The sequence below is a fragment of the Crinia signifera genome, chromosome 9 (assembly GCF_055691185.1).
Source record: "Crinia signifera chromosome 9, ASM5569118v1, whole genome shotgun sequence".
Taxonomy (NCBI): Eukaryota; Metazoa; Chordata; class Amphibia; order Anura; family Myobatrachidae; genus Crinia; species Crinia signifera.
Window position 1 is genome coordinate 126,228,157 of NC_139225.1, and position 25,964 is coordinate 126,254,120.

The following is a 25,964-nucleotide window of genomic DNA, read 5'->3' on the forward strand; positions in this document are numbered from 1 at the left end:
AAAAACTGGAGATTTCTCACCAAATCTCTCACTTTCTGAAACTCTCATCCTATTAAATCTCACCCCATGTTTTTAGGATTTCTGTCTTTGGGAGCAGGTGGGATCATTACTGACCCGGTGCAATAGAATCACCTGTGCATGATTAAAGAAATCCACAAAACATGACTAGTACTAGAGGACTGGAGCTGAGAACCCTCGCTATAGTGTACATATTTAATTATTTGTTTTATGAATTGACTATGTAATTAATTACATTTTTCACTGGCTTGTTATAAACATTGCAAATGGCTTTTCAGACGTACAGTTTATTTTCAAATAAATGTTGTAAAGGGTTGAAAATCACAGCACAATGTGGCATCACATGCCTACATTTGCACAACTAGTTTTTTGAGGAAACACACAAATTTGATGCCCAATGGCAACTATGTATTGTTAAACACATTGAAAATTAAGTAAATGGCTAATATAGTGCTTATAAAGCATTTGGGGGCAGATTTAGTAAGCCCATTGAAGAGATGTGTCTGGTACTTTATCACCGGCCAGTCAGCTCCCAATTGCCATTTTTTAAAACCCAGCCTGTAACTTGACAGTTGGGGGCTGATTTGCCGGTAATAAAGTGCCAGCCCGTTTATCACTTCACCGAGCTTAATAAATCTGCCCCTTTATGAGACAATGAACTGACTGGACATAAATAAGCATAAATATTAAAGACAAAACACACCCTCATGTCACTATATTATTTAAGATACAGTACGTGTACCGTGTTTGGGTTCTGTAATTGTATCTTTTACCTGTCTGTACTCTAATAATATTACACTACATTCAAATATATTTTGATCCCTCCCACACCAAACTAACTATCATCAATGCCCAATATCCTGCCTTTCTTTATGAAGTACAAGATTGATAGGACCCAGTGGGGTAAATGTATGAAGCAGTGATAAGGGAGGAGAAGTGATAAAGCGCCTGGTACTTTATGACCGGCCAATCAGCTCCTGATTGTCCCTTTTCAAACCCAACCTGTAACTTAACAGTCAGGAGTTAATTGGCTGGTGATAAAGTACCAGGCACTTTATCACTTCTCCTCCCTTATTACTGCTTCATACATCTGGCCCAGAGTATGTCATCTCCCCTCAATTATCTTCTCTCGCTCATGGTGATTGAACTTTTTGGGGGCTGCACCCAAATCTTAACTCTTTAGACAAGATTAACATATACTTAAACCACCCATGGAACCTCACTGAAATGTTCTTCCCAATTACCTCCCTTCTACACAGTTCACACAAAATTTACATGTGTTCTATTTCAAAGACTAAACAGTCTGTTCCGGGGTACTCTTACCCAGTCTTGATTTATAACTGCCTTAACCAAATAATCATATTTTTTTTCAACAACGTATTTGCTATCAATATTTACTTTGTATATTTCCTTTGTATTATTATTTATATCTTCATTTCTGTATGGACATATAAATAGTGAGAACAAAACTGTGAGCCTTGTTTGGAGGGTTGTCAGTCCTAAAAGTGGTTATCTCCAGCAAGTGGAGCTTCAACTAACCCAGGGCAGTCTTGCTGGGCCCCAGGTACCTTTTAGGGGCCATGGTCTAATAATGGTATGTGGCGTGACCATGTGCAATTAGCAGGGCCGGTGCAAGGCACCGGTGCGCCCCAGGCGAGTCGGGGTGGGGGCGCCCCAGTGCCGGGGGCGGGGGGGGTACCTGTCCTGCTGCGCTGTGTATTTAAAGCTGGCGGCGGTGGCAGAGAGGGGTCCCTGCAGTCAACGAGCGCTATCCGCCGGGCTATGCGGAAGCGCTTCTGTTGTGAAAACACTGGCCGCACGGCGCACGCTGATTGGCTGAATCTCAGCCAATCAGCGTGCGGACAGTGTTTTCCCAACAGAAGCGCCTCCGCATAGCCCGGCGGATAGCGCACGTTATTTCTTATTGACTGCAGTGCAGGGACCCCTCGCTGCCTCCGCCACCAGCTTTAAATACACAGCGCCGCAGGACAGGTACCCCCGCGGCACGGGGGGCAAAATGCCGCCCTCCAGTGGCCGGCGCCCTAGGCAAATGCCTAGATTTGCCTAGTGGTGGCGCCGGCCCTGGCAATTAGAATGAAATACAGAAAAAATAGTAATTTAGCACTTTCTTGGCCACACTACACCCAGAGCACAACATCATGCGCCGAGTTGAGAAGAGTTGCTTCAGCTGGCAGGTAATGGGAGCCACGTTGGGCACCTCGGTCAGTCCTGAGCCTGGGTAATTAGTACCCCCTCCCCCGATCTCTAGGCAAAACTGAACTAGCTAAGTACATTTCTGTCATAATCCTGTATTACTTTTCTTGATATTTCTTTTCTATGACAGTTTTATTTGATTACATAATGCTTATTCTCAAAAAGGATTTTGAATTAGATGAAATCATATTGTCAGACTGGAATTTAGCCAGACCAGTAGACTAGCGAGGGAAAACACAACACTTGTACTTAGCAGGAAGACTCCCCAGTCCACTTCCCGTTGGTTTCACATTTATCTGGTCCTTGTCAACCACTGGTTTAAAGTTGAAATTTTGAAGCAGAGATGTGAAGAAAAGGAACAGCTCCATCCGGGCGAGGCTCTCCCCTATACATATCCGCTTCCCTGCTCAGAGAGAAATAATTAGACATGTGTATAGTGAAACTTGCTTTAGGACATCTGGGGATACTGTATATCTACTAAATGTAAATTTTCAACAATTTCTATTTATATATGTATACAGTGCATCCAGAAAGTGTTCACTTTTGCTTCACTTTTTCCACATTTTGTTATACAGCCTTATTCCAAAATGTAATAAATTATTTTTTTCCCTCAAAATTCTACACACAATACCCCATAATGACAATGTGAAAAAAGTTTTTGGGCGATTTTTTGCTAATTTATTCAAAATAAAAAATGAAGAAATCACATGTACGTAGGTATTCACAGCCTTTGCTCAATGCTTTGTTGATGGACTTTTGGCAGCAATTACTGCCTCAAGTCTTTTTTGAATATAATCCTACAAGCTTGGCAGACCTTTCTTTGGGTAGTTTCACCCATACCTCTTTGCAGCACCTCTCAAGCTCCATCAGGTTGGATGGGAATCATGGTGCACAGCCTTTTTTAGATCTCTCCAGAGATGTTCAATCGGATTTAAGGCTGGGCTCTGACTGGGCCACTCAAGGATATTCACAGAGTTCTCCTGAAGCCACTCCTTTGATATCTTGGCTTTTGTGCATACTGTAGGGACGTTGTCCTGCTGAAAGATGAACCGTCGCCCAAGCCTGAGGTCAAGAGTGCTCTAGAGCAGGTTTTCATCCAGGGTGTCTCTGTACATTGCTGCATTCATCTTTCCCTCTATCCTGACTAGTCTCCCAGTTGTTGCCGCTAAAAAACATGCCCACACCATGGTGCTGACATCACAGTGCTTCACTGTAGGGATGGTATTGGCCTGGTGATGAGCGGTGCCTGGTTTCTTCCAAATATTACGCCTGACATTCTAGACTAAGAGTTCAATTTTTGTCTCTTCAGACCAGAGAATTTGGTTTCTCATGGTCTGAGAGTCCTTCAGGTGCATTTTGGAAAATGTCAGGCGCGCTGCTATGTGCTTTTCCATACAGGCCTGTTGGGTGGATTGCTGCAGAGATGGATATCGTTCTGGAAGGTTCTCACCTCTATACAGAGGAATGCTGTAGCTCGGACAGTGTGACTATCTGGTTCTAGGTCACCTTCCTGACTAGGGCCCTTCTCTTTGATAGCTCACTTTAGACAGCCAGCCAGCTCTAGGAACAGTCCTTGTGGTTCCAAACTTCTTCCATTTATGAATGATGAAGGTCACTATGCCCATTGGGATCTTCAAAGCAACAGATATTTTTCTGTACCCTTCCCCAGATTTGTGCCTCGGGACAATCCTGTCTCGGAGGTCTACAGTCAATTAATGTGTAATGTAATGTAATATGCAAAAAGCAAAGTACCGTATTGTAAAATGAAAAGCTGAATACGAAATAATAGGAATATTGTGCAAGAAGACGACAGACAGGTCTGCTACGAGTGGCCGGCAATGTGTATCATTACGCTGTATCTGCAAATTTATATTGATTCCTTTGTAACTAAAAAACTATCACAAAGTATCTAGGGGCCAATTTAGACTCACTAGTAGTGGGACGAATTCGGCCCTTTCCCTGGTGTTTGGGGTTTGCGCATGCACGGTTATGTGAATGTGCAAACCCCAGGAGTGAAGGGCTTCATACTAGCCAGAAGGGGCGGGCAGGGGAACACCTAGTGTTTTATAGGCATCCCCATAAAAACACTGGGGATAAATGTAATAGAGTGTGAGAATCAGAAAGTGAGAGTTTTTGGGAGAGTGTTCCCATTTTTTTAAAGCGGCAATCAATTACATGGCCAAATCAAACTCGTTTTGCAGTGTAAATGATTGTTGCTTTAAATAGATAGGAAAACTCGGTACTTATGTAGTATCTGGGCTGCCGATTTTTTGATTGTATGCCTTAAGTTAAGGCATACAATCAGATGCGATGCGATACGATATCGCATCGCATACGATGCGATGCGATGCGATGACCCGATTTTTCCATAGGATTCAATGTTAAAATGGACTGAGTCCATTTTAACATGGAATTCAATGGTAAAAAGGGGTCCTTTTCATACCCCTACTATCCAAGTGGGCATGGAGTTGGATATAAACCTGTGGCGAGCGTAGCGAGCCACCGAGCCCGAAGCGTGGCGAGCGAAGCGAGCCCCGCGAGGGGACGGTATTCTGTGTCCCCTCGCGGGGCTCGCTACGCTCGCCACGCTTCGGGCTCGGTGGCTCGCTACGCTCGCCACAGGTTTATATCCAACTCCATGCCCACTTGGATAGTAGGGGTATGAAAAGGACCCCTTTTCCCATTGAATTCCATGTTAAAATGGACTCAGTCCATTTTAACATTGAATCCTATGGAAAAATCGGGTCCATCGCATCGCATCGCATGCGATATGGTCGGGTGCGATGCGATGCGATGGACCCGATTTCAAAATCGGCAGCCCAGTTACTACATAAGTACCGAAAACTCGGGTTGGGATCATTTGGTCTATTGCATTATGGTCGAAAGTCATTAGGTCGAATCCATTAGGTCGACATGCTAAAAGGTCGACATGACTCTAGGTCGACATGGGAAAAGGTCGACATGATTCTAGGTCGAAAGGTCATTAGTTCGACAGGTCATTAGTTCGACAAGGTCATTAGTTCGACATTGTCTATGTCGACATTCACAAGGTCGACATGGGGTTTTTCACTGTTTTTTTACCTGAATGTCAACACAGTCGACATGGACACAGTTTAAAGTGCACTGCATCCCCTCGCATCGCTCGCTGCGCTCGCTATGCGTCGGGCACGGTGCCTCGCTACGCTCGGCACACTATTTTATTCTCCCACCACGCCCTAGTGGATGGTAGGGCATGAAATACCGCCTGTCGGCACATGTTGGCTCAAAAAACAGTGAAAAACTCCATGTCGACCTTGTGAATGTCGACATAGACAATGTCGAACTAATGACCTTGTCGAACTAATGACCTGTCGAACTAATGACCTTTCGAACTAGAATCATGTCGACCTTTTCCCATGTCGACCTAGAGTCATGTCGACCTTTTAGCATGTCGACCTAATGGATTCGACCTAATGACTGTCGACCATAATGCAGTAGACCAAATGACCGCATCCCCGAAAACTCTCCCAAAATCTCTCACTTTCTGATTCTCACACCCCATTACATTTGGCTGTGGGCGTTTCTATGCCTGTGTGCAGTGGTGCAAGTAGAATTTTTTTCTCTGTGGTACTGATAGCCTCCACCAAAAAAATGGGTGTGGCCATGTGTCATGAGGGGCCGTGGTCACACAAAGCTAGAGGAGAGACTAAATGACAATAGTAGCATGGAATCAGGAGACAGGGAATGAGAAACAGGGAATGACTGGGGGTGGGTTGGCTCTTGCTTGGGGGAGAGCCGGGCAGCTTATGCTTACAATAGTGGAGCCTGCTCTTCATGCTGTCGGCGCTGCTGATGCCTGTCAGTGGGACAGGCTAAATCAGCAGTAGCCGGTAGCTGCATACAGCACCGATCATAACGCTGGGTGGGCAGGCTGCGGATGCATTATATTTAGACTTAAAATAAAACTAGAATTGACAGTGGGTCAGGGGGTAAGTGGTACTGCGTACCTGCAACATATTTCTTACAGGTACTCCGTACCACGCTGTACCCCCTTACTTGCAACACTGCCTGTGTGGGGCAGCAGCGGATGTCATATTTTGTCAGCGCCCGCCCACAATTCAGCAATCTGCGGCCATCTGAAAAGTAGGCAACCATCAAATGTTTTCTCCTCCGTTCAGGCACATGCGAGGGGATGTGTAAGCGCTCACATGCAAATGTGGGATTCCCGCAATGGGGGGGCAGCCATCCGGTTGGGCGGCGGAGGGGCGGCATTTACCTGTTTGCTAGGCTACAAACAAGCTTAGCGAACAATTCTGGATCCAGCCCCTGTGGATCGCACCATATTTCAACTAAGAATTACAATTGAAAAAAAAAAAAAAAAAGTAATGAAAAAGGTAACGCTATTCCTATAGAACAAAAGGAATGTTGTATGAGGACACATCTGTAGGAGACCATTGCATTTTAAAAGCATTCATTTCACAGGACACATTAAAATTTCGACCCTGATCCATATCCATCTCACCTGCAGCAAAGGGCATGTGGGCGTCATTCTTCTTAAAACGACCTTTGTCATCCAGGAAATTGTTTGGGTCAAACTTGTTTGGATCCGCATAATTATTGGGATCATAATGAACAGAGTGCAGCATCGGGGTGACGAGAGTGCCCTAGAGGAGATAGAACATTGTTTTATTGCATGTTAGAACATTATACAATAACAAGAATCACCAGAAACATACTTTTCATTTTATTATTTGTTATTGTATGTGCAGCCAATGGGCCAGCAGTAGGAAGGTGAATTAGTGTTTTGATCTGCTGCACCCTAATGGCTTAGGTTGTAGTAGAGATAAGCGGGTCGGTTTTACCCTGCACATCTCTAGTTTTAAGTATATGCATAAAATTGAATAATAGGTCATATACACGGTTTGATATAGTTTATTTTTCAATTCGATTTTGCTTATATAAGCAAAATCAAATCAAAATCAAACGCATTTGATGTCGATTCGAACCTGATGAGCGGCCCCACGGGCATCGAATTTGAATATAATTATAGGCTGTGCAGGCAAGACTATAGTACAGATCTTTACTATGTAGTCTAAATCGAATGTGTACACGGCGCCATGCATTATCGGGATCGAATCCAGATTGAATAGAAAGTACATTGTACCATGTGTACACTGCTTTAGGTGCTAATTAAGCCACTTGTGACCAAGCATGGATATACTATAAACCTGGACTGTTGACCACGTTTGGGAGCCTCAGTTATAGGTATATCTGTTCAAAATGGATGGTTGAAACGAAAAGTAGTAGTAGTAGTAGTACGTTTATTTATAAGGCGCCGCAAAGTGTCCGCAGCGCCGTACATAGCAAACAAAAAACAAATTACAAGGTAACGTACAGGGTGTGTTGAAAAATACAGTATGAATAGGGGTATAGCTGGTAGAACTAAAATCAGCATCAGTTCAGAAGTAGGTGTCAAAATTGTCGAGGAGACTGAAGATGAAGTCGAGGAAATCTGATGTCTGGCAGCCAATAACAATCAACCATTTGCTCCAATTAAATGCTGTAGTTTTCGACAGCATTGAAGGAGGAACTGGACAAAAACAGATCTTACTTTAAAATTAGTCAGATCTATTAAGTCAAAAACGGCCATAGATTATTGAATTCACAGCCGGATCTTGACAATCCACGACCATTTTTGCCGACTCGCCCCCTTTTAGCCAGTTGGCAGGTGGAACATTGAATTACGATTGTGGATAAAGGGTCAAACCAGGCGAAAACAGGGCAGGATTCCGGCTGTCAGAACATACTGACAGTTGGAATCCATAATTCAATACCCCCTACCTAAGACTGACCATGTAATCACCTCCCAGAAATACCACTGTGAGAAGAGACAGAGCTGGCTAGGACAGAAGTTAGAACAGAACCCTATGGCAGTAGACTGCTTGTAAAGGTGATACTGCCTGGGTAACCAGAGGCAAGTGCTTCCACTGCCTCTGTCATGTTTGAGAGGGTGCCAAGCTGCCCCATTGCATCCCATGCTGATATGATTCTGGCTTCTGTGTGAATAGTAAACCCCCTATAATCTGGCCCTGGTTTCTGTAATTTTGATGAGCTTTTAACTAGTATGAAATAATGGATAAAGACCAAAGGGGGCATTTCAATTGTTAATACCATTGAGTAGTGCACTAAGGGGTAAATTTATTCAGATGGAAGTTCTACTGAAGATAGGATTGTCGCTATGGTCACCCAATCAGATTCTATTATCTTCTAGAAGATAAGAAAAACAGTCTGATTGCTTCTATGGGCAACATCCAATCTTCAGTAGAACTCCTATCTCAGTAAATTTACCCCTTATGCTGCCCATACATATGTGCGATCGGATTCGATGCAACATCGCAGTGCAATGTCTATCGAACCCGCCGCATCTTGTGGTGCTAAAGTGCCCCCTTTGCAGCACCCAATGTCGCATGCCATCTTGAGATGGCACACCGGGTGCTGGAAGAGGGCGGGCAGAGGGCTGCGTTATGTAGAGCAAGAAGCACTAGCGCTGCGGTGGGGGTCAGACAGTGGTGGCGGCAGAATTGTTTAAACACTGGGCAGCCCTCTGATTGGCTGAGATAGCTCAGCCAATCAGAGGGCTGCCCAGTGTTTTAAACACTTCTGCCGTCACCACTGACAGACCCCCGCCACCCTTTCCAAATATATATTTAAGTTGCACAGATAGGGCCTACTGACCTTTGGAATGGAGTATCCTCTGAAAACTGTATCCTTTGCTGTTTGATGAGGAAGACCAACAGGTATCACATCACAAAACCTCATGATCTCATGGATAGCGGCTTCAGTATATGGCATCTTAGTCCTGTCCACTATGGAAGGGGTTCGATGTCTTCCCACAACTCGATCAATTTCCTCCTGCATTCTCGCTGTAGCAAGGAGAAGAGATTTCAATGAGACATGAATGAATAAAATCTGACATCTACTGCAAAGCGCATGTGCTAACTTTTATGTTTCACTAATTTTGCTGAAATAAACTAAACATTTATAAAAATAAAAGGTTTGACTGAAATATTGACTTGCAATCAAAACCGAACGCTAAGGGATACATTAAGATGTGAGTTCTATTGAAGATGGAATGTTGCCCATAGCAACCAATGAGATTCTACTTCTTATTAATTTAGCACCTTCTAAAACAGTGGTGTCAAGCTCACGGCCCTCCAGCTGTTGTGGAACTACACATCCCAGCATGCCCTGCCACAGATTTTATATAATGGATTGCTAAAACTGTGGCAGGGCATGCTGGGACGTGTAGTTTCACAACAGCTGGAGGGCTATGAGTTTGACACCACTGTTCTAAAAGATTATAGATAGAATCTAGTTTATATGGGCAACATCCTTTCTTCAATAGAACTCCCATTTAGTACATTTACCCCAAGAAATCATCCAAAATCAACTGAAAATCAAAAAACAAGAACTGACGACCAATAAAATGACAAGAGTTCTAGTACGCATCTAATAACTTCTAATACACAATGTATTGCCTAAAGCTAGATGAAGGGGTATTCAGTATGGGACTCTGGATGTCCCGACAGTAAGAATCCCAGGACGTTTTCGTCCAGCTCGACTGTAACTCAACATCCAAAATTCAATGTTCCGGCTGTCGGCGAAAATGGACACGGAATGCCGAAAAATGGCCGTAAATTCTACAATATGCGGCAGTATTGAATAGGCGGCGGCCACTATTTCCCCTGTCGGAAATAGTGTCCAACATTGAATTACTGTGGAACTATGCACTGAGATATGCACCCTGCAAGTTTTCATCATGAATTCCTCTATTTTTATTGGAAGCTAAAGGGCATCTTTGTTACCAAGGTGTATTGTGATCTGTGCTGTATATTTTCAGGTTTGCATGTGTTCTTGCCAGTGTGAGTGTGGGTGTGTGTGTGTGTACACTTGCGGCTTGGCCAACATACAGTATGTTCACGTTTTGTGCATCTTGATTGCCAATTATTTGAAGTTGGGCTGGGCCCTGCAACATCCGTCCTGTCCCTTGATCCATCACAAAGGATGGCCCCTAGTTTAATGACTTACAGAGGCTCAGTAACAAGGCTCAGACCAGTATTAATACCACTAATACTGGCCCAGAGCTCTATTATGGTGCCTGTGAGCACAGAATAGCTGCCTACGCTCCTGCATTCTGCCGGAGACTCCCTGACATAGCAGCAATCTCCCTTTCTCCCTCATTAGTCTAGCAATCTCCCTCATTTCACCTAGCCCACATTACACTGTTATATCATAGTTACCTCCCCTCCTGCATTCTGCAGGAGACTCCCTGAAATAACAGCAATCTCCCTCTCTCCCTCATTAGTCTAGTAATCTCCCTCATTTCACCTAGCCCACATTACACTGTTACATTTTTGGGGGAAAAGGAATGAGAGATAGATACATTTACAATGAATCATCAGCGCCATTTCCCAGCACTTTACCAAGTATAGTATCTCTTACTAACTGCTTTGGGGCTCATCTACAGTTGGATATAAGTCATTTAAAAAGATTCCTCTCAGATGTAGCAGTACACACCCACGCTTCTAGGTGCCACGTTCACAATCTCTTTCCCCAATCTCTCCATATATAAAACTAGATATGCCCTTTGGGAGGAGCATGGCATGCCACTTCAATGGGGCGCTTTGCAAAATTCTTTTACCAACTATAATCTCCCTGAAACTAGTTTTCAAAAGTAGGCAAGTAAATAGCACAGTCTCTGGCTAACCCAGAATGAGCATGAGCAGTTACACACTCTCCCTGTGGGCCAGATGTACCGTACTAAGCTTGAAAAGTGATAAATTGCCAGCCAATCTGCCCCTAACGGCCATGCCAAAGGCTGTGTTTGAAAAGTGACAGTTAGCATCTGATGGTTGGTCGCTTATCACTCTCCATTTTATCACTTTTCAAGGCTTAGTACATCTGGCCCAGAGTGTCTGCTTTCCGACACTACCCCAGGAGCTATCAAAATATGTTTCTCATATTACTGGGATCTCTACCAATATACTGTAATGTGCGGGTTATCTCTGTTGGTATAGTGTGATCCACAAATCTATATGAAATAGCATGATGAATGTCCTTATTAGGATCCATGTTGGTGTAAGATAATGGCCATCATTGCTGCTATATTGCAAGTGGTGTATTGTGATGTTCTCCCCGGGCAGTCTAATGTGATTGGCACCTTAACTGCTATTTAACTTTGAGTGCCAAGTGAATTTGACAAAAAGGTGTAAAAATTGCCAAGCAAACATTTTTATTCAATATATAACCTGTAATGTTTACCTTTCTATAGGAAATATAATCTTATTTACACAACAATTTTTATTTGAATTTATATAACAAATGTGAGCGACGTTGGCATTTTTAGCGGACATCTGTAACATCTCTCATAGAAATGTTGGCACTCAAAGAGTTAATCACAGCAGTTGGCCTGATATATAATATATTATGGTTTTTATTTCCTTGTCTGAGGCCAGTGTTGCTTTTTTTTCCTTATTGGGGGCTAATGTGAGGGTTTTTTCAGTAGGGGTATCACATATTTTATTTTTTTCCTGTGAGGGGCAATGTGTACCTGTCAGTGGCCAATACATTTTCTTTCCTATCTGGAGCCAATGTCTTTTATTCTTTTCTCTGTTAAGGCCAATATGTTTTATAGTTTGTTGTAATATAAGGTAGCCTGCCCACTCCTACCTACCACGAAAAAAAATCCTATAGTATATTTAAAAAAGGGGGCCCAGACCATTATTTTGCTAGTCAGGTCGCATCAGGTCTAAATCCTGCCCTGCGGACTGTTTGTCAGCATGGTCCCTGGGAAATAAGCCCAGTCAGAGTAATAAGCCAGCCACCCTTGAGGATGATTGGTTTGTTACCAATTGGTGGAACTAAAAATGCTAATAATATACCCAGCATTTTGTACATGTGAGATTACCTGCCACCTCCGGGTGCTTCATAAGGACCAAGGTGCCATATCTGAGAGTTGTGCTGGTTGTCTCTGTACCCCCGAAGGCAATATTTTGAATGGTTCTCCTCAGACTTTCGAGGTAAAATGCAGAATCTGGGTCATCAACTTCCTGAACACATGACAGCATTATATCATTATAGGAACAGATGCAATCTTACAAGTAGGTGTCACGAAAGCAGAAATAATTCAAGTGCACTATTAGTGGAGTAGAAATTAGTTTTCTCTGTAGATATGGATATTAAATAAGATATATCTTCAAACAATATCACTCGGACTTGTCACATAGGGCAGTGGTTCCCCAGATCCTAAAGAGTTTTCCAGATCACCTGTAAACCTTTACATTCTGTCAGTTGGTAATACACATCTGCTAAGATAGGCTCTTTGGAAAACTTGAACTCTCAGGGGTGAGGACTGTGCTGGAGAAGCACTAGATTACATATCTTCATACGTCTTAGCTGCAGTCACACCAAATAGCCTGTCTTTGCACACCAGAACCCTCAAGTCTGTACTAGCTTCAGTAATCTCTTTTGGTGGAAGTACCACCAATGTGACATGACTGGGATGCACCACGAGACTGTGTGGATTAATTTGTTAAGCAACATTGGTATATCTGTGCCATTGTGCTTTGTATGAAGACTTAGATGCACACAGATATACAAGTGCTTGTTGCATTGCGACTGAGATGCATTTTTGGCAAAAAAAAGTCATCCGATACAAGCAGAGTTGCACAAGACCTGCTAGCTCACTGCCACCAGACATCTCTCGCTGCACGGTGTATTGAGGCTAGATGTTTTAGGACATATCTATAGTCATTACAATGTGGGTTCATGGGAATGCCCATGAAACGCTGGGCATTCCCATATGCCAATGGACCACACCACTGCCTATCCACCCCCAGCCCTGTGGCCGCAAGGTTGGGTGTGTGCACCTGCTGAACATTCTGTTTGCCGTGGCCGCACGCAACAAGCGCATGCACATGTGCAGAAATGTGAAAAGATAAAACATTGGCCGTGTGCGAACGCACATGACCGTGCGACTGAACCTGAATAAGGTCCAACATGTAGCTGGGCACAATTTAAAGATGGTACACCTCATCAAGCTACAATAGTACAGTATACTGTAGAACTCCATTGGAACTAGAGGGAGTGTGCCATTTGAGGGATATACTGTAGATCCATACTACGGGTTACCCTATTTTTTAGGTCGAGTTTTTCACCGTATCATCTATGTTGCTAGTTATAACTATACCAGCTTAATATATATTAAGCCGACATGGTGTAGTCTCCTTATTGCTTGGTGTCAGTCTCTGGAGTGCCGGCCCGGTCTATATGGACCTGTGTGGAACTAATAATATATATATATATATATATATATATATTATTTTTATTGTTATATTTTTACTGTTGATTTATGATAAATAAATGTAATGTGCACAGTGCCATACTTTAAATCTAGACCCTTATATCTAAGCAGGTGTGAGACCATTCATACAGTAATTCTAGCATGAGACTATTATTACCTGCTTCATCTTGATGAGGAAGCAATCAATATAATCACGAGGATTGTTCGGGTCCAGTGTTTTCTCATGGCTCTTGATCATGTCATCTGCGATTTCATAAATATCGTCAAAGTTTTTCCTAATTGTCCTGTGTGGACCTGGAACATGTTTCATTATGCCTGGAAACATGTTGTATAACTGAATAGAAATAAAATACAATATTATTATTATTATTATTATTATTGTTCATTGACTTTAAAGGATTCTCCATCCACAGAAATAATTACATCATCGTCATTCATGTGGTATATAGCAGAATGCTGACTATATCTCATTACTATGCTATAATGTGCCAGCAGTGAAAGGGATATATTTAGAAGCAATTGGATGTATCTGAATAGAATAAGACGCCAGAGGTTTTTTAACCTTCATTAACCGGCAACATCTCTGTGAGAGAAATATCGGATAAAATACCAGCGTCACTCACATTTGTTAGGATGTGATTTTTAGTAAGGTTCTGAAATCGCACAAAATTGCATTTTTTTAAATCGGGAAGTTTTTTTAAAAATCGATTTTTTAATGGGTGAAAAGGTGTCAATTTCAGTCATGAAAATGTCCGAATTAGTTCAAATGTGCGATTTCTTAGGGCAGTATTCAATGTGAAATTTCGCAGTGTGCAGCGAATCCTGTTTAGGATTCGCTGCACACTCGCTGCGTTCCGAAGGGCTGGCTGCCACTCGCTCTCTCCGTATTCAATGTCGGAGGGGCGAGTTGCCCCTCGCGGCGAACCTTAACCCCTGCGGCAGGGAGCCGTGGAACGGTGGCAGGCAGGGAGATTGAAGTCTCCCTGCCTGCCACAGAACGTATGTGGGGGGGAGGTGGGCTCCCCGGGAGCCAGGCAGCACAAGCTGCCCCCCCCCCCCAGAGCCAGCAGGGGACCGGGTATATTCACTGCTCCCGATCATGCATATGTAATGATCGGGTGCAGTGAATATATTAATATCTAATGAGCGGCTCAGCTCCCGGCCTCCTGCTGGCTGCTCTGTGTAAAAAAAAAATATATTTTTTTTAAATTAAAATATATATTCATGAATAAAAATAGCATGCCCCTTCTCAGAATAAAATTCCTGATTTTTTTACACCAAAATTAAAACAAAAACCCTTTTATTTTAATAGTTCACATTCCACTTCTCCATAAAAAGATGGAGAATTGCTACATGGAGAGACACGGCGAAAATCACTTAGAAAGACGGCGAGAAGTGCACATTGAATAGGGTTGCTTTATGGCGAGAAAAGCACAAACTCGCCATAAAACACGGCAAATTTTTTACATTGAATACTGCCCTTAGACATGTTAATGTGTGTTTTTTGTAAATAAAAATGAAAAAAAAAAAGAACAGCGTGGGGTCCCCCTTCCTGAGCATAACCAGCCTCGTGCTCAAAGAACCTGGTTTTAGAAATTCAGGGGTCAAAAATCATAGGGGAACTTTGTTTCCACGGCACAAAGATAGATTTTTACCACAATTCGCATCCTATTAAGTTGGCAATCTTGGAAATACATGCAAATTTGCCCGTTTTTTGACTCAATAAAAGTTACATTTTAATATCCTGAAGTGCACGGTGCACCATGTAAACAACAGCTTTTGGGCCTTATTCTAGTTTACTCCTTCTGACAAAATCCTTCTTAGATGGACAAAACCATGTGCACTGCAGGGGGCAGATGTAACTTGTGCAGAGAGAATTAGATTTGGGTGGAGTTTTACTTCAAAGTGAGATCTATATTGCAGTGTAAAAATAAAGCAGCCAGAATTTTCCCTGCACAGAAACAAAATAACTCACCCAAATCTAATTTTCTCTGCACATTTTACATCTGCCCCCCTGCAGTGCACATGGTTTTGTCTATCTAAGAAGGATTTTGTCAGAAAGAGTGAACTAGAATAAGGCCCTTTGTCTCCCATGTTTTCTTTAGCACAGTGCACCACAGCAGAGAATGGCACCCCAGGTAGGGAATGGAAACTGCACAGGCTTTGAAAGGGGTAAGGTGCTATAATGAACACTAAATATACTGCATTTTGGGATATTTAAATAATCAAATCTGTATATACCCACCGTCCCCCATGTGCTGCTCATTACGTGGAAGTTATTATTGATGCTCTCAGTTATTGCCTTGAGCCTCTTGTCATTATAATCAAAGCGACTTCCGAAGATAATGGAGCAGATAACATTGGCAACTGATCGTGCAAAGAATCTGCCGGGGTTCACTGGAGACCCTACGGAAGAGTAAGCCGTGTAATTAAAATTTAGTTCATCAACCAATGTTACATATATACATTTCTAAACATTAACTGTATACAGTATCCAAACAGTAACTGTATAGAGTATCCAACAATCACTTTTTACAAAAGGGCAATCACTTACAAGGCATGGTTTTGCGTTGTAAGTGATTGCCCCTTTAAAAAAACGTTCCGCCGGCATTCCGAACAGCGGCTGAACAAGGGCGGCATTACATTCTTCTCTAGTGAGAGACTTTGGGGGAAATTTACTAAAATGGGCGTTGTACAGTAGGAGCCAATCTCATCTAACTTTCTTAGGCCATGGCTCAGGATGGCTAGCCATGGCTATACTATTGTTCTCAGCTGCAATACAATACATAGAACAATAGAGTAGGGGATTAGCAGAGTAATCCAATTACTCACTTAATCCTATTATAGAGATAGATGGCAGTGGCTCCATCTGTATTTCACATGGGATGTTGCTATGGGCAACCAACCAGAATCTACTTCTTATTTATTTAGTACCTTATAGAAGATAATGGAGAGTATCGGATTGGTTGCCCAAAGCAACATCCCATTTGAAATGCAACTGTTATCTTAGTAAATTTCCCCCTTTGTGGTTTAATATCCTTTTGCAGCCCAGGATAGGGAGAACATTACTGGTCCAACAAATACCAATTCCAAATCAGAGCACGGTTATCTATATTTACACAGGAATATTGAGATACATTACCTTGGTACATCATTAGTGTCTGTATACAAACATATTATTTTAATATACCCATTAAATAATATTTCACAGGAAATGTTAACTACTGCAAAAGGGATTTGCTCATGAAATCATATTATATTGAATGTTTAACTGTATATGCTATTTTATGGTTATTTTTAAATTGACTTTAATGGTTTTAATATATTCTGTGATCTAGTCTGTGCTGGTTCAGTATATTCATTCTATTTCTTGTTTATAGATCCGAGGCACCTAGCAAAAAAAATTAAAAATGTGATTGTTCAAAATGTAATAGGGTGCACATTTTCAACTCGCTCCCTAAACATGACCCCAAAAAAATCGCAAAATAAATACACCAGGTCCAGTCTGGGAAATTTGACAGAACCACAGAACCACAGAACCATGCACAGATCAGTGAGATATTAATTTAGACACTTTTTAAATAATGGGCTGGGTTATGTGCCTAAAGGTGGCCATACATGCTGCAATAGCAGCGTGCGATGCAATGTGCACTCCTGCGGGCATCGCACAGTACAAAAAGTATGTGCTGCACATACTTTTTGTACTGCTTTCCGATCGCATTGCACACACATTGCAAGCATGCCGTGCGATGCGATCTAGCCCATAACGTATGCGATTCATTTTTGCAACATTTTGCGGATACAGCACTGAGATGTGTATGTATATGCACCCGAGATCCTCCATAGGATCGCATGTTGTATACGCTCCCACAATCGGGCTGCAGCTTGTTGCAATCGCAATGTGAACGGGCGCAAAAAGTATGGTTTGCAGGAGGGCGCCAGACACCCTAGCACCGGCCCTGGTGTCGGCCTTCTGTCATTGTCAAACTAAGGTATGTCGACCATTATTAGGTGTCGACCTAGTCATTGTCAACCAATAGTGGTCGAACTTGTTGACCCGGGGACCGGATACCTAATGATGGGGGGGGGGGGGGGCACATCTGTATAATACCACTTTTACACCAGAATACCGGATAGGACCCGGGAAATCGAACACGGGATATTGCCAGGGCATGCCCTGCCTCAGACCCCATTTACACTGCACTTCAATCCAGGTTATTCCCGGGTAAGGCCCTTTCACACTGAAAACGGATCAGCCCTGTCTTTCCTTGCTGCTGTCATTAAGAAATGGATTTTTGGCTTGTTGATGAGGTCACAACAAATGGAACATGACACTCCTCAAGTTTTTTTGCTTTATTAAGCTGAAAATATGCATAAAATCATCATACATTGGAATCTTTATAGATGTAATGCATTCTCATAAAGAAAGATGAAGATGCGTATGAATACAAACTTGTAACACTCTGGGACACACTGTGTGACAGCCAGCATGTGTTGCTGCAGCTGAGGCTGTAAACTAACTGGGGAGAGTGCTTCCAGCACAGACTGTTGCTGTAGTGTAGGGCACAGTCTGCACACAGCGTGGTAACGCTGCTTCTGCTGCTGCTGCTGCTCCATGTGCGGGTCTCCGGCAGATGACACTATCTGCAAGAGCCGCAGAAGCACCAATCAGCTCTTTGCGCCCTTCTTCCTGTCAAATAACCCGGATAATGACCATTTACACCACCCTGAGCCCCGGATAAGCCCCGTGTCCGACCCTGAACATTTGCCGGGTCAGATTCCCGGGGAACAGTACCCGTGTTATTTTTTTTCAGCCCATTTACACCATGCCCTGCCCCTGACTGGAGAGGCAATATCCCGGGTCCAACCTCTGGTGTAAAAGGGGTATAAATAAAGTGAAGATCCGGTCAAAAATTATATGAAGAGTGATTACCCTTCGTATTCTCAAACTCTTTGAGGAGGAAATGTGCCTCCTCCAGTATTCGTTCTTCAACGCTCCTCTTCCCCATACCGAAGTTCCTCAGTGTGAGCAAAATGAAGCGTCTGCGTTTCTGCCACATAGGACCATTGGTGAAAGCCATATCTGCAAAGTGAAAAATGTGGGTATTTAATCAGAAGTATCAAACGTGCAAAAGATTAAATTGGGTAAATGACCAAAATCTTGTGGCTAGTTCACTTATACAGAATTCCCCTGTAGTTAAAGTAGGGATGGGGGGGTTTGAGTACCCTGCCCACCAATCAATCTGTGCAAGTGAGAGCAGAGGAGCAGGCCGTCCGTCCGCACGCCCGCAGTGACAACCCGGCAGAGCTACGGCAGCTGCGTCCCTTTAATGTTGCTGAGAGGCTGCTGTGCAGTGAGCAGCCTGTAGAGGGCAGGTTCTCTCATACGTGTCTGAGCCTTAGCTAGTCAGATGAGGCAGGGAGAGAAACACTGCAGGTGTGTGCCTGGGGAATACAGTATAATAACTTCTGCTGGTCGCAGTGGTCGGGTAAGCACTCATGATGGTAGGAGACTTTTGTACATGGGTGGGGGGTGTGGTCATCTGCAACAGACTTTGGTCAACCATAATATTACAGAGTAAATAGTACAGTAAAATACAGTAAATACGGCTAATACATGCATGTTATGTACCAGAATAATGACAGCAATGCAACATAGTCATGTGCAGTATAAATTGGGCAGTAAAAGGGGGTGGGCAGTGACGTGAACGGTCCCCTCCAGATGCCCCCTGCCTGCCACACCCTTTCATTGAACATGAATCAGGCCCCTGGTGTTCTGAAGCAATCGTTCCCTCACAATATTAATATGCCAAATTTGGTTATGTAGAGACAGGTTGGGATCGTTTGGTCTACAGCAAGTTGGTCGTCAAGCATTAGGTCGACACCATTAAGTCCACATGGGGAAATGTTGACATGGTTCTAGGTCGGCATGGGGCAATGTCAACATGGGTCTAGGTCAGGGGCGTAACTATAGCACCGTGCTATAGTTACCTACCCCCCAATCCCCCGCAGACTTACGTATCTTGCTGGTCCCGGCGGCTCCGTTCTTCTGATGAGGACCACAACAAAATGGCCGCCCCCATATAGCAAACAGTTCTCTGAAACTGTCTGCTGTACGGGGGCGGCCATTTTGTGGTGGTCCTCAGCAGATGAACGGACGGAGCCGCCGGGACCAGCACGATAGGTAAGACTGCGGGGGAGGGGGTTAGCATGGGTGACGGGGCGACGGGGGGGGGTGCTCAACGGGGCGGCGGCGGGGGGTGGGTATGGGCGCCCCCCCCCTAACGGCGGGGGGGCGCCCAAAACGTAGCTACGCCACTGGTCTAGGTCGACATGGGTTTAGGTCGATCGGTCAGTAGGTCGAATCAAGCATTAGGTCGATAGTGTCTAGGTCGACAGTCAAAAGGTCGACAGGTTTTTTTTACCCGAATGTCGACACAGTCAACATGGGCACAGTTTTGGCACACTATTTTATTCTCAAAACCACTCCCTAGTGGATGATAGGGCATGAAATACCACCTTTCAGCACGTCGGCTCAAAAAACTGTGAAAAACCCTGTGTTGACCTTTTGACTGTCAACCTAGACACTGTCGACCTAATGCTTGTGTCGACCTAGACACATGTTGACCTTGACCCATGTTGACCTATCCCTATGTCGACCTAACGGTGTCGACCAGATGCTTGTCGACCAACTTGCTGTAGACCCAATGACCGTATCCCGGTAAAGACATAGATTCAAGTGGCGTTTAGGCACTATTTGGGTACAGCTTTATGCAAACTCATTTGCAGATAAAAAGAATCTATTGTATTTTTTTTGTGAACTAATCAATACCACAATAAATAACTACTGCATACTTGCCTACTTTAATTTTCACCTCTCCGGGAAAAGCCCAGAGAGGCAAAACATCAGGGGGGGCGGGGACAAAGCTGATATCACTTGGCTTGCGGGCTGCAGAGAGGTGGCGGGGCTTAACTGACACGAAATGCCACTACCATGTCATTTTAGCCCTCCCCCATATCCACGGACCCGCGATTTGTGGTAATTGAACCATCTGTATTCTTACTGTTATCCTAATAAGCAAAATTTCTTGGGATATTTTTAATTTCTTGTATATTAAAATAAAAGCATTTCTTACAAAGAAAAGGAGAAAGAAACCTTTATATGCGTCATACAACACAAAACATCGTGAGTACGGGTGCATCACCCAGTAGAAAGAAACCTTGATATACACAGGTGTAGAGCCAGAAATAGATCCACAAGGAGCACTCACCAATAAGACCAATAGTAATTTAATGGTACTTGTTAAAGATACAAAACATCTTACTTTTGTAATGAGGTCGACGTTTCGGCCACTATAGGGCCTTTGTCAAGACAGTTCACCTGGCACATCCGTACAGCACAAGCATTTCAAGTACAATGATCCTGTTCTCTAGGGCTCCCTTATATAGCAGATTAATGTGGTAATTATCAACAGCCTGGTGCAGTACCTACTGGTGCCTGCAAGGCTCATGCGTCCCTGATCACATGTGTCAAATGCCACCAGCTGATTGGTCCGCCGGCCGAAAATACTATCAATCCAATATGGCCGTGCGTTCCACAGCGGTCCCGGTGCGTTCCAGCACCGTCTGCCGCGATTTCTATAATCTGTATAGTCTTCAAGAGCAGTAAACTAACTCTGTTATGGATCAAACATATGGCCACATTGTGCCAGAGAGTTACAGCGCTAAACGAGCGTGTGAAACGGAATCTCTGTCGCTCTATATGAGAGCTGTTTAAAATGGCCGTGCGTTCCACTGCGGCTTTTGTGCGTTCCAGCTATCGTTAATAGCTGCTGGGGATACTGCTGTGCTTATTAATAAGGGAACCCTGAGCCTGGATCTTAAAAATCAAGTCTACATGTTGGCAATATATATGTTTACATGTTTTAAGTATTGTAAAGCAGCTTCAATAGTAGAGAGGCTGCTGAAATCATATTTGGCAATTATACAATAAAATACATACAAACATATAGGACAAACATACAAATATATACATATTTACAAAAAAGTATTTTTATGTATTTTTCAGTATTTTCTGTTGTTTTTTAAATATTTTGTATTCTTTTTTATTTTCTGTATATACAATTTTCATGCATTAATTAATGGAGATGATGGTATAAAAAAGGGAAGGACCTTATAGGTCCACATGCCCCTTATGCCACCGTCTGATCACAATATCGTACCAACAAAGAAGGAAAAAATGAAGAAGATATTATATACATGGGACACCAGGCAAAAAATAGCCTGTAAATCCCTATTGGTTCATAGAAAACAATTTAATGGATTATTTTCATTTAGGCCACGGGGGGCCACAGTGTCCATGGTGTAAATCCATTGTGCTTCACGTTGTCTTAAAGCCTTGGTTCGATCACCCCCTCGCGTATATTCAGGTATATGGTCTACAAGCATGCATTTAATAGCTGATACTTGATGGCCTTGTTCAAGGCAGTGTTGTGCCACTGGTTTGTCAGTTTTCCCAGTGTCCAATGCCTGTCGAATGGTATATCTGTGGTTTGCCATTCGATATATATATATATATGGAGCAGGAGTCCGGCACACACAACAGCGCCGTAACGCTTCACAAGATAGTACTTCACCCGGTGCCCTCACTATGGTAGTGAATAGCTTCAATTTGGAGGTGCGGCACTCGAGGCATTGATAAAGAAGATGCAGTACAACGGATGCAGTACATCCGTTGTACTGCATCTTCTTTATCAATGCCTCGAGTGCCGCACCTCCAAATTGAAGCTATATATATATATATATATATATATATATATATATATATATATATATATATATATATATTCTTTATTCACATATTCATCAAAACGTATGGGAGGAGAAGAAATGCTTGAAAAATAAGTCACCAGTACAAGGAACAACATCCTTACTTATAAGAGAAGTACCACTCTTGTAACATTTTCATTTATCTATGCCCTGAAGAAGAGCGCCTAAATTCTGAGTTTCTCTTGTATAGTCTATTTTTCAAACACAGACTGTGGCATGGCAGGTAGGAGCTGATTGGCTGGCTGTTTATCACTCTCCATTTTATCTCTTTTATATCTTAGTGCATCTGGCCCTAAAACTGCTGCTTGATCTGACTGGGAAGAAACGGGATTATATTATCATTTAACCTTGGGAATTATATGAGTGGCCACATCAGATCGGATCTATGCTCTTGGGCTTAAAACAAATCATTTGTAGATCAATTGCTCATTGATTTACTGAAACCAAAAGCAGATAGGGCAGACATGGCCAAACTATTTCCCTCCAAGTACACATCCCAGCATGCCTTGCCATCATTTTAGCATTCCCTAATAGTAAAACTGTGGCAAGGCATGATGGGACTTGTAGATTCACAACAGTTGGAGGGCCATAGTTCGGCCATGTTTGAGGTAGGGCATAGTGGCATAACTTTATGGCCATATATTTCAAAGTACATGAAAATTATCTTCCTTACAATGGATTTAGCAAATGGAATAAAACATAATAGCAATTGATCGAAAATTCTACATTTCATCAAACTTTATTATACATTTCTTCCCATCAACCATTCAGTTCCACGTCCTACGCCTCACACCGCTTTTCTGCTTCTACAATTTTACAAACATTTTCCCCTTATCCGTATTCAAGCTCAACCAAAAAGATAATCCAGTAGAACAGTTGTGAATTTAGGTCTATCATAACCTTACCATGTTCGCCAATGTAGTTCAAGAAAACGGGATAGTCCCCTCTCTCGCCAAATACATCATTTTGGTCAATCAAAGCCTCCTTCACGGCGCTGTATCCACATATGACCAGTCCTGGTTTAGGTCCAAAATACAGGGTGTATACTGGTCCATATTTATCTTTTAGCTGTGAAGAAATGAGTAGAATTATTACATATATTTGATAGACGTAAACAATTGTTGTCAGGTCTAGTAATTTACAGTACAAAGCCCAACATTTCTCCATGGAATTCTAAAGCATTGGTAATATTGCTGTCAGAACAGTTATGGCCTCAGCCCAAAGTCCTTGGCCCATATTTACTGACAGCACCTACACACATCCACACTGCACACCTTAAAGTACAGTAAAATCTTGGTAATCGGTCGCATGAAAATTGTCCAAATCGCATGTGATGCACAGCAGGTTTGATGCGATGCGAAGTCCAGTGTAGCATCGCGCCAGAGCCTGTGATACGCACCAGCTGCAGAAGAGACCTGTTGGATCGCATCCGACTCCGCACCCCTTCACCATCTTAGACAGAGAGCATAGATGGGCAGCACGTGTTCCTGCAGGGAGCTAGTACCACTGTCACTCCAGTGGCGTAACTATTATTTGGGTGCGCCCCCCACTGGAAATTTCGGACCCCCCTCCCCTTAAAATAAAGCCCACCTCCATCCCCGCTACTTACCCTCTGCTCGTCGCCTGGACCCGCAGATCTACTTGCTCTCCTCCTGGTAGGCAAAAAATGGCCGCCCCCTAACAGCAGACCATTTTTGAGGATGCTAGAGGAGGCTGATGCCTCCTCTAGCATCCTCAAAAGCTGTCTGCTGTAAGGGGGCGGCCATTTTTTGTGGGTCATTTTCATTAACATGCCTACCAGGAGTCATCGTGTGGACCAACTTAAGGTCAACATGCATTGGGTCGACCACTGAAGGTCAACATGCATTGGGTCGACCACTGAAGGTCAACATGGGTTAGGTCAACACCTGAAATACATTAGATCGATATGCCTAAGGTCGACATGGATGGAAGGTCAACACAATCATTAGGTCAACAATGGCTAGGTCTACAGTCAAAAGGTTGACATGAGTTTTTCACTTTTTTTGTCCCGAATGTCGACACAGTCGAGATGGACATTGTCTAAGTGTACCGCATCTCCTTGCATGTACCCTCACATGTACCGCATCCCCTCGCACGGCTCTTGCCATGCCTATTCTCCCTCCATGCCCTGGTGGATGGCAGGGCATGAAATACCGCCTGTTGGCACATGTCGGTTCAAAAAAATGGGAAAAACCCATGTGTACATTTTGACTGTCGACCTAATTTTTCTGTCTGCCTTCCTTCCATGTTGACCTCAGAAATGTCAACATATTTCAGGTGTCAATCTAAGCCATGTCGACCGTCAGTGGTCGACCCAATGAATGTCAACCTTTATTGTGTCGACCTAATGACCGAATCCCGCCACTGGAAAAGCTGTTATATCTGTTACTGCTTTTCTTCAATAAACCTGCAAGCCTGGTTACAGACAAACTGGAACTGGACTGTTTCCTGATATATGCTATGTGATAAAGTAAACTTTACCTGATAAGGATTGATTACTGCTGGCAATTTATTCTGTGTCTGTATCCAAGGGAGGAAAACTTGAGCTAGACGTCTAGACTGGTCTACAGTATATACACTCTCTCTCTGGGGTAAATTAACTAAGGGCCTTATTCTAGTTCACTTTTTCTGACAAAATCCTTCTTAGATGGACAAAACCATGTGCACTGCAGGTGGGGCAGATGTAACTTGTGAAGAGAGAATTAGATTTGGGTGGGGTTGTACTTCAAAGTGATATGTAAATTGCAGTGTAAAAATAAAGCAGAGAGTATTTACCCTGCACAGAAACTAAATAACTCACCCATATCTAATTCTCTCTGCACATTTTACATCTGCCCCCCTGCAGAGCACATGGTTTTGTCCATCTAAGAATGATTTGGTCAGAAAGAGTGAACTAGAATAAGGCCCTAAGAATGGAGTTCTATTTCAGATCTGATGTTGCTATGGGCAACCAATCAGAATCCACTTCTTATTGATAAGCATCAAAGTGCATAAACATATTTGTGGTCTGCTGGGAGATTCTGTTCCCGGTCTTATCGCCAGCAAAACCTGGTGATATTCTCCATAGTGCTGACCCGGCGTGCGGACATTAGAGCATGCAAAACTGTGGCAAAAACCCTGATAACAGGGTTTTTACTGAATTTTTACTTTAGAGCACCTCCCCCAAGGACTGGGGGTGGAGAGTTTGTGGGCTAAAAACTGTCACAGCTCAAAGTGAAAGTACATTGCAGAAGCCGGCATTTTGACAGTCTTTTAATTAGTTTCATGATAATGTGTGTGTAATTATATTACCTACTGTGCACCTATCACATAGGCAGACTGACTTCATTACTTTACTCTTGAGTCTGACTCACCTGCATAAGTGAGCTGACAATGTCATTTGTGTCGATATGTAGAAGGTTCCCGATGAATGGTAGAGGCATAGGTCCAGGGGGAAGTGATGCTTTCTCCTTATATAACTTCAGAAAGCTCAGGATGACATAGGACAGACAGAAGACAAATAAGAGGACCAGGGTGCTGTTCCACTCCATGTTTCCACCTG

The 25,964-nt window shown here is 43.2% G+C and overlaps 1 protein-coding gene across 3 annotated transcripts in view; it reads right to left on the reverse strand.

The window, feature by feature from the left end:
* Positions 1 to 1,879: 1,879 nt before the first annotated feature.
* The window catches only part of LOC146035959 (cytochrome P450 2F3-like), an 81,794-nt gene continuing 57,709 nt past the window's right edge, over positions 1,880 to 25,964 (reverse strand). For all 3 annotated transcript variants that reach the window (XM_083159688.1, XM_083159687.1, XM_083159686.1), the window contains exons 2-10: positions 25,777 to 25,961; positions 23,308 to 23,470; positions 18,507 to 18,656; positions 15,819 to 15,979; positions 13,731 to 13,907; positions 12,179 to 12,320; positions 8,947 to 9,134; positions 6,734 to 6,875; positions 1,880 to 2,635 (exon numbers count right to left, since the gene is read on the reverse strand). In XM_083159688.1, the coding sequence (XP_083015814.1) occupies positions 2,454 to 2,635; positions 6,734 to 6,875; positions 8,947 to 9,134; positions 12,179 to 12,320; positions 13,731 to 13,907; positions 15,819 to 15,979; positions 18,507 to 18,656; positions 23,308 to 23,470; positions 25,777 to 25,953 (1,482 nt within the window). In that variant the 5' untranslated portion in view covers positions 25,954 to 25,961 and the 3' untranslated portion in view covers positions 1,880 to 2,453. The remainder of the gene's footprint in view (positions 2,636 to 6,733; positions 6,876 to 8,946; positions 9,135 to 12,178; positions 12,321 to 13,730; positions 13,908 to 15,818; positions 15,980 to 18,506; positions 18,657 to 23,307; positions 23,471 to 25,776; positions 25,962 to 25,964) is intronic.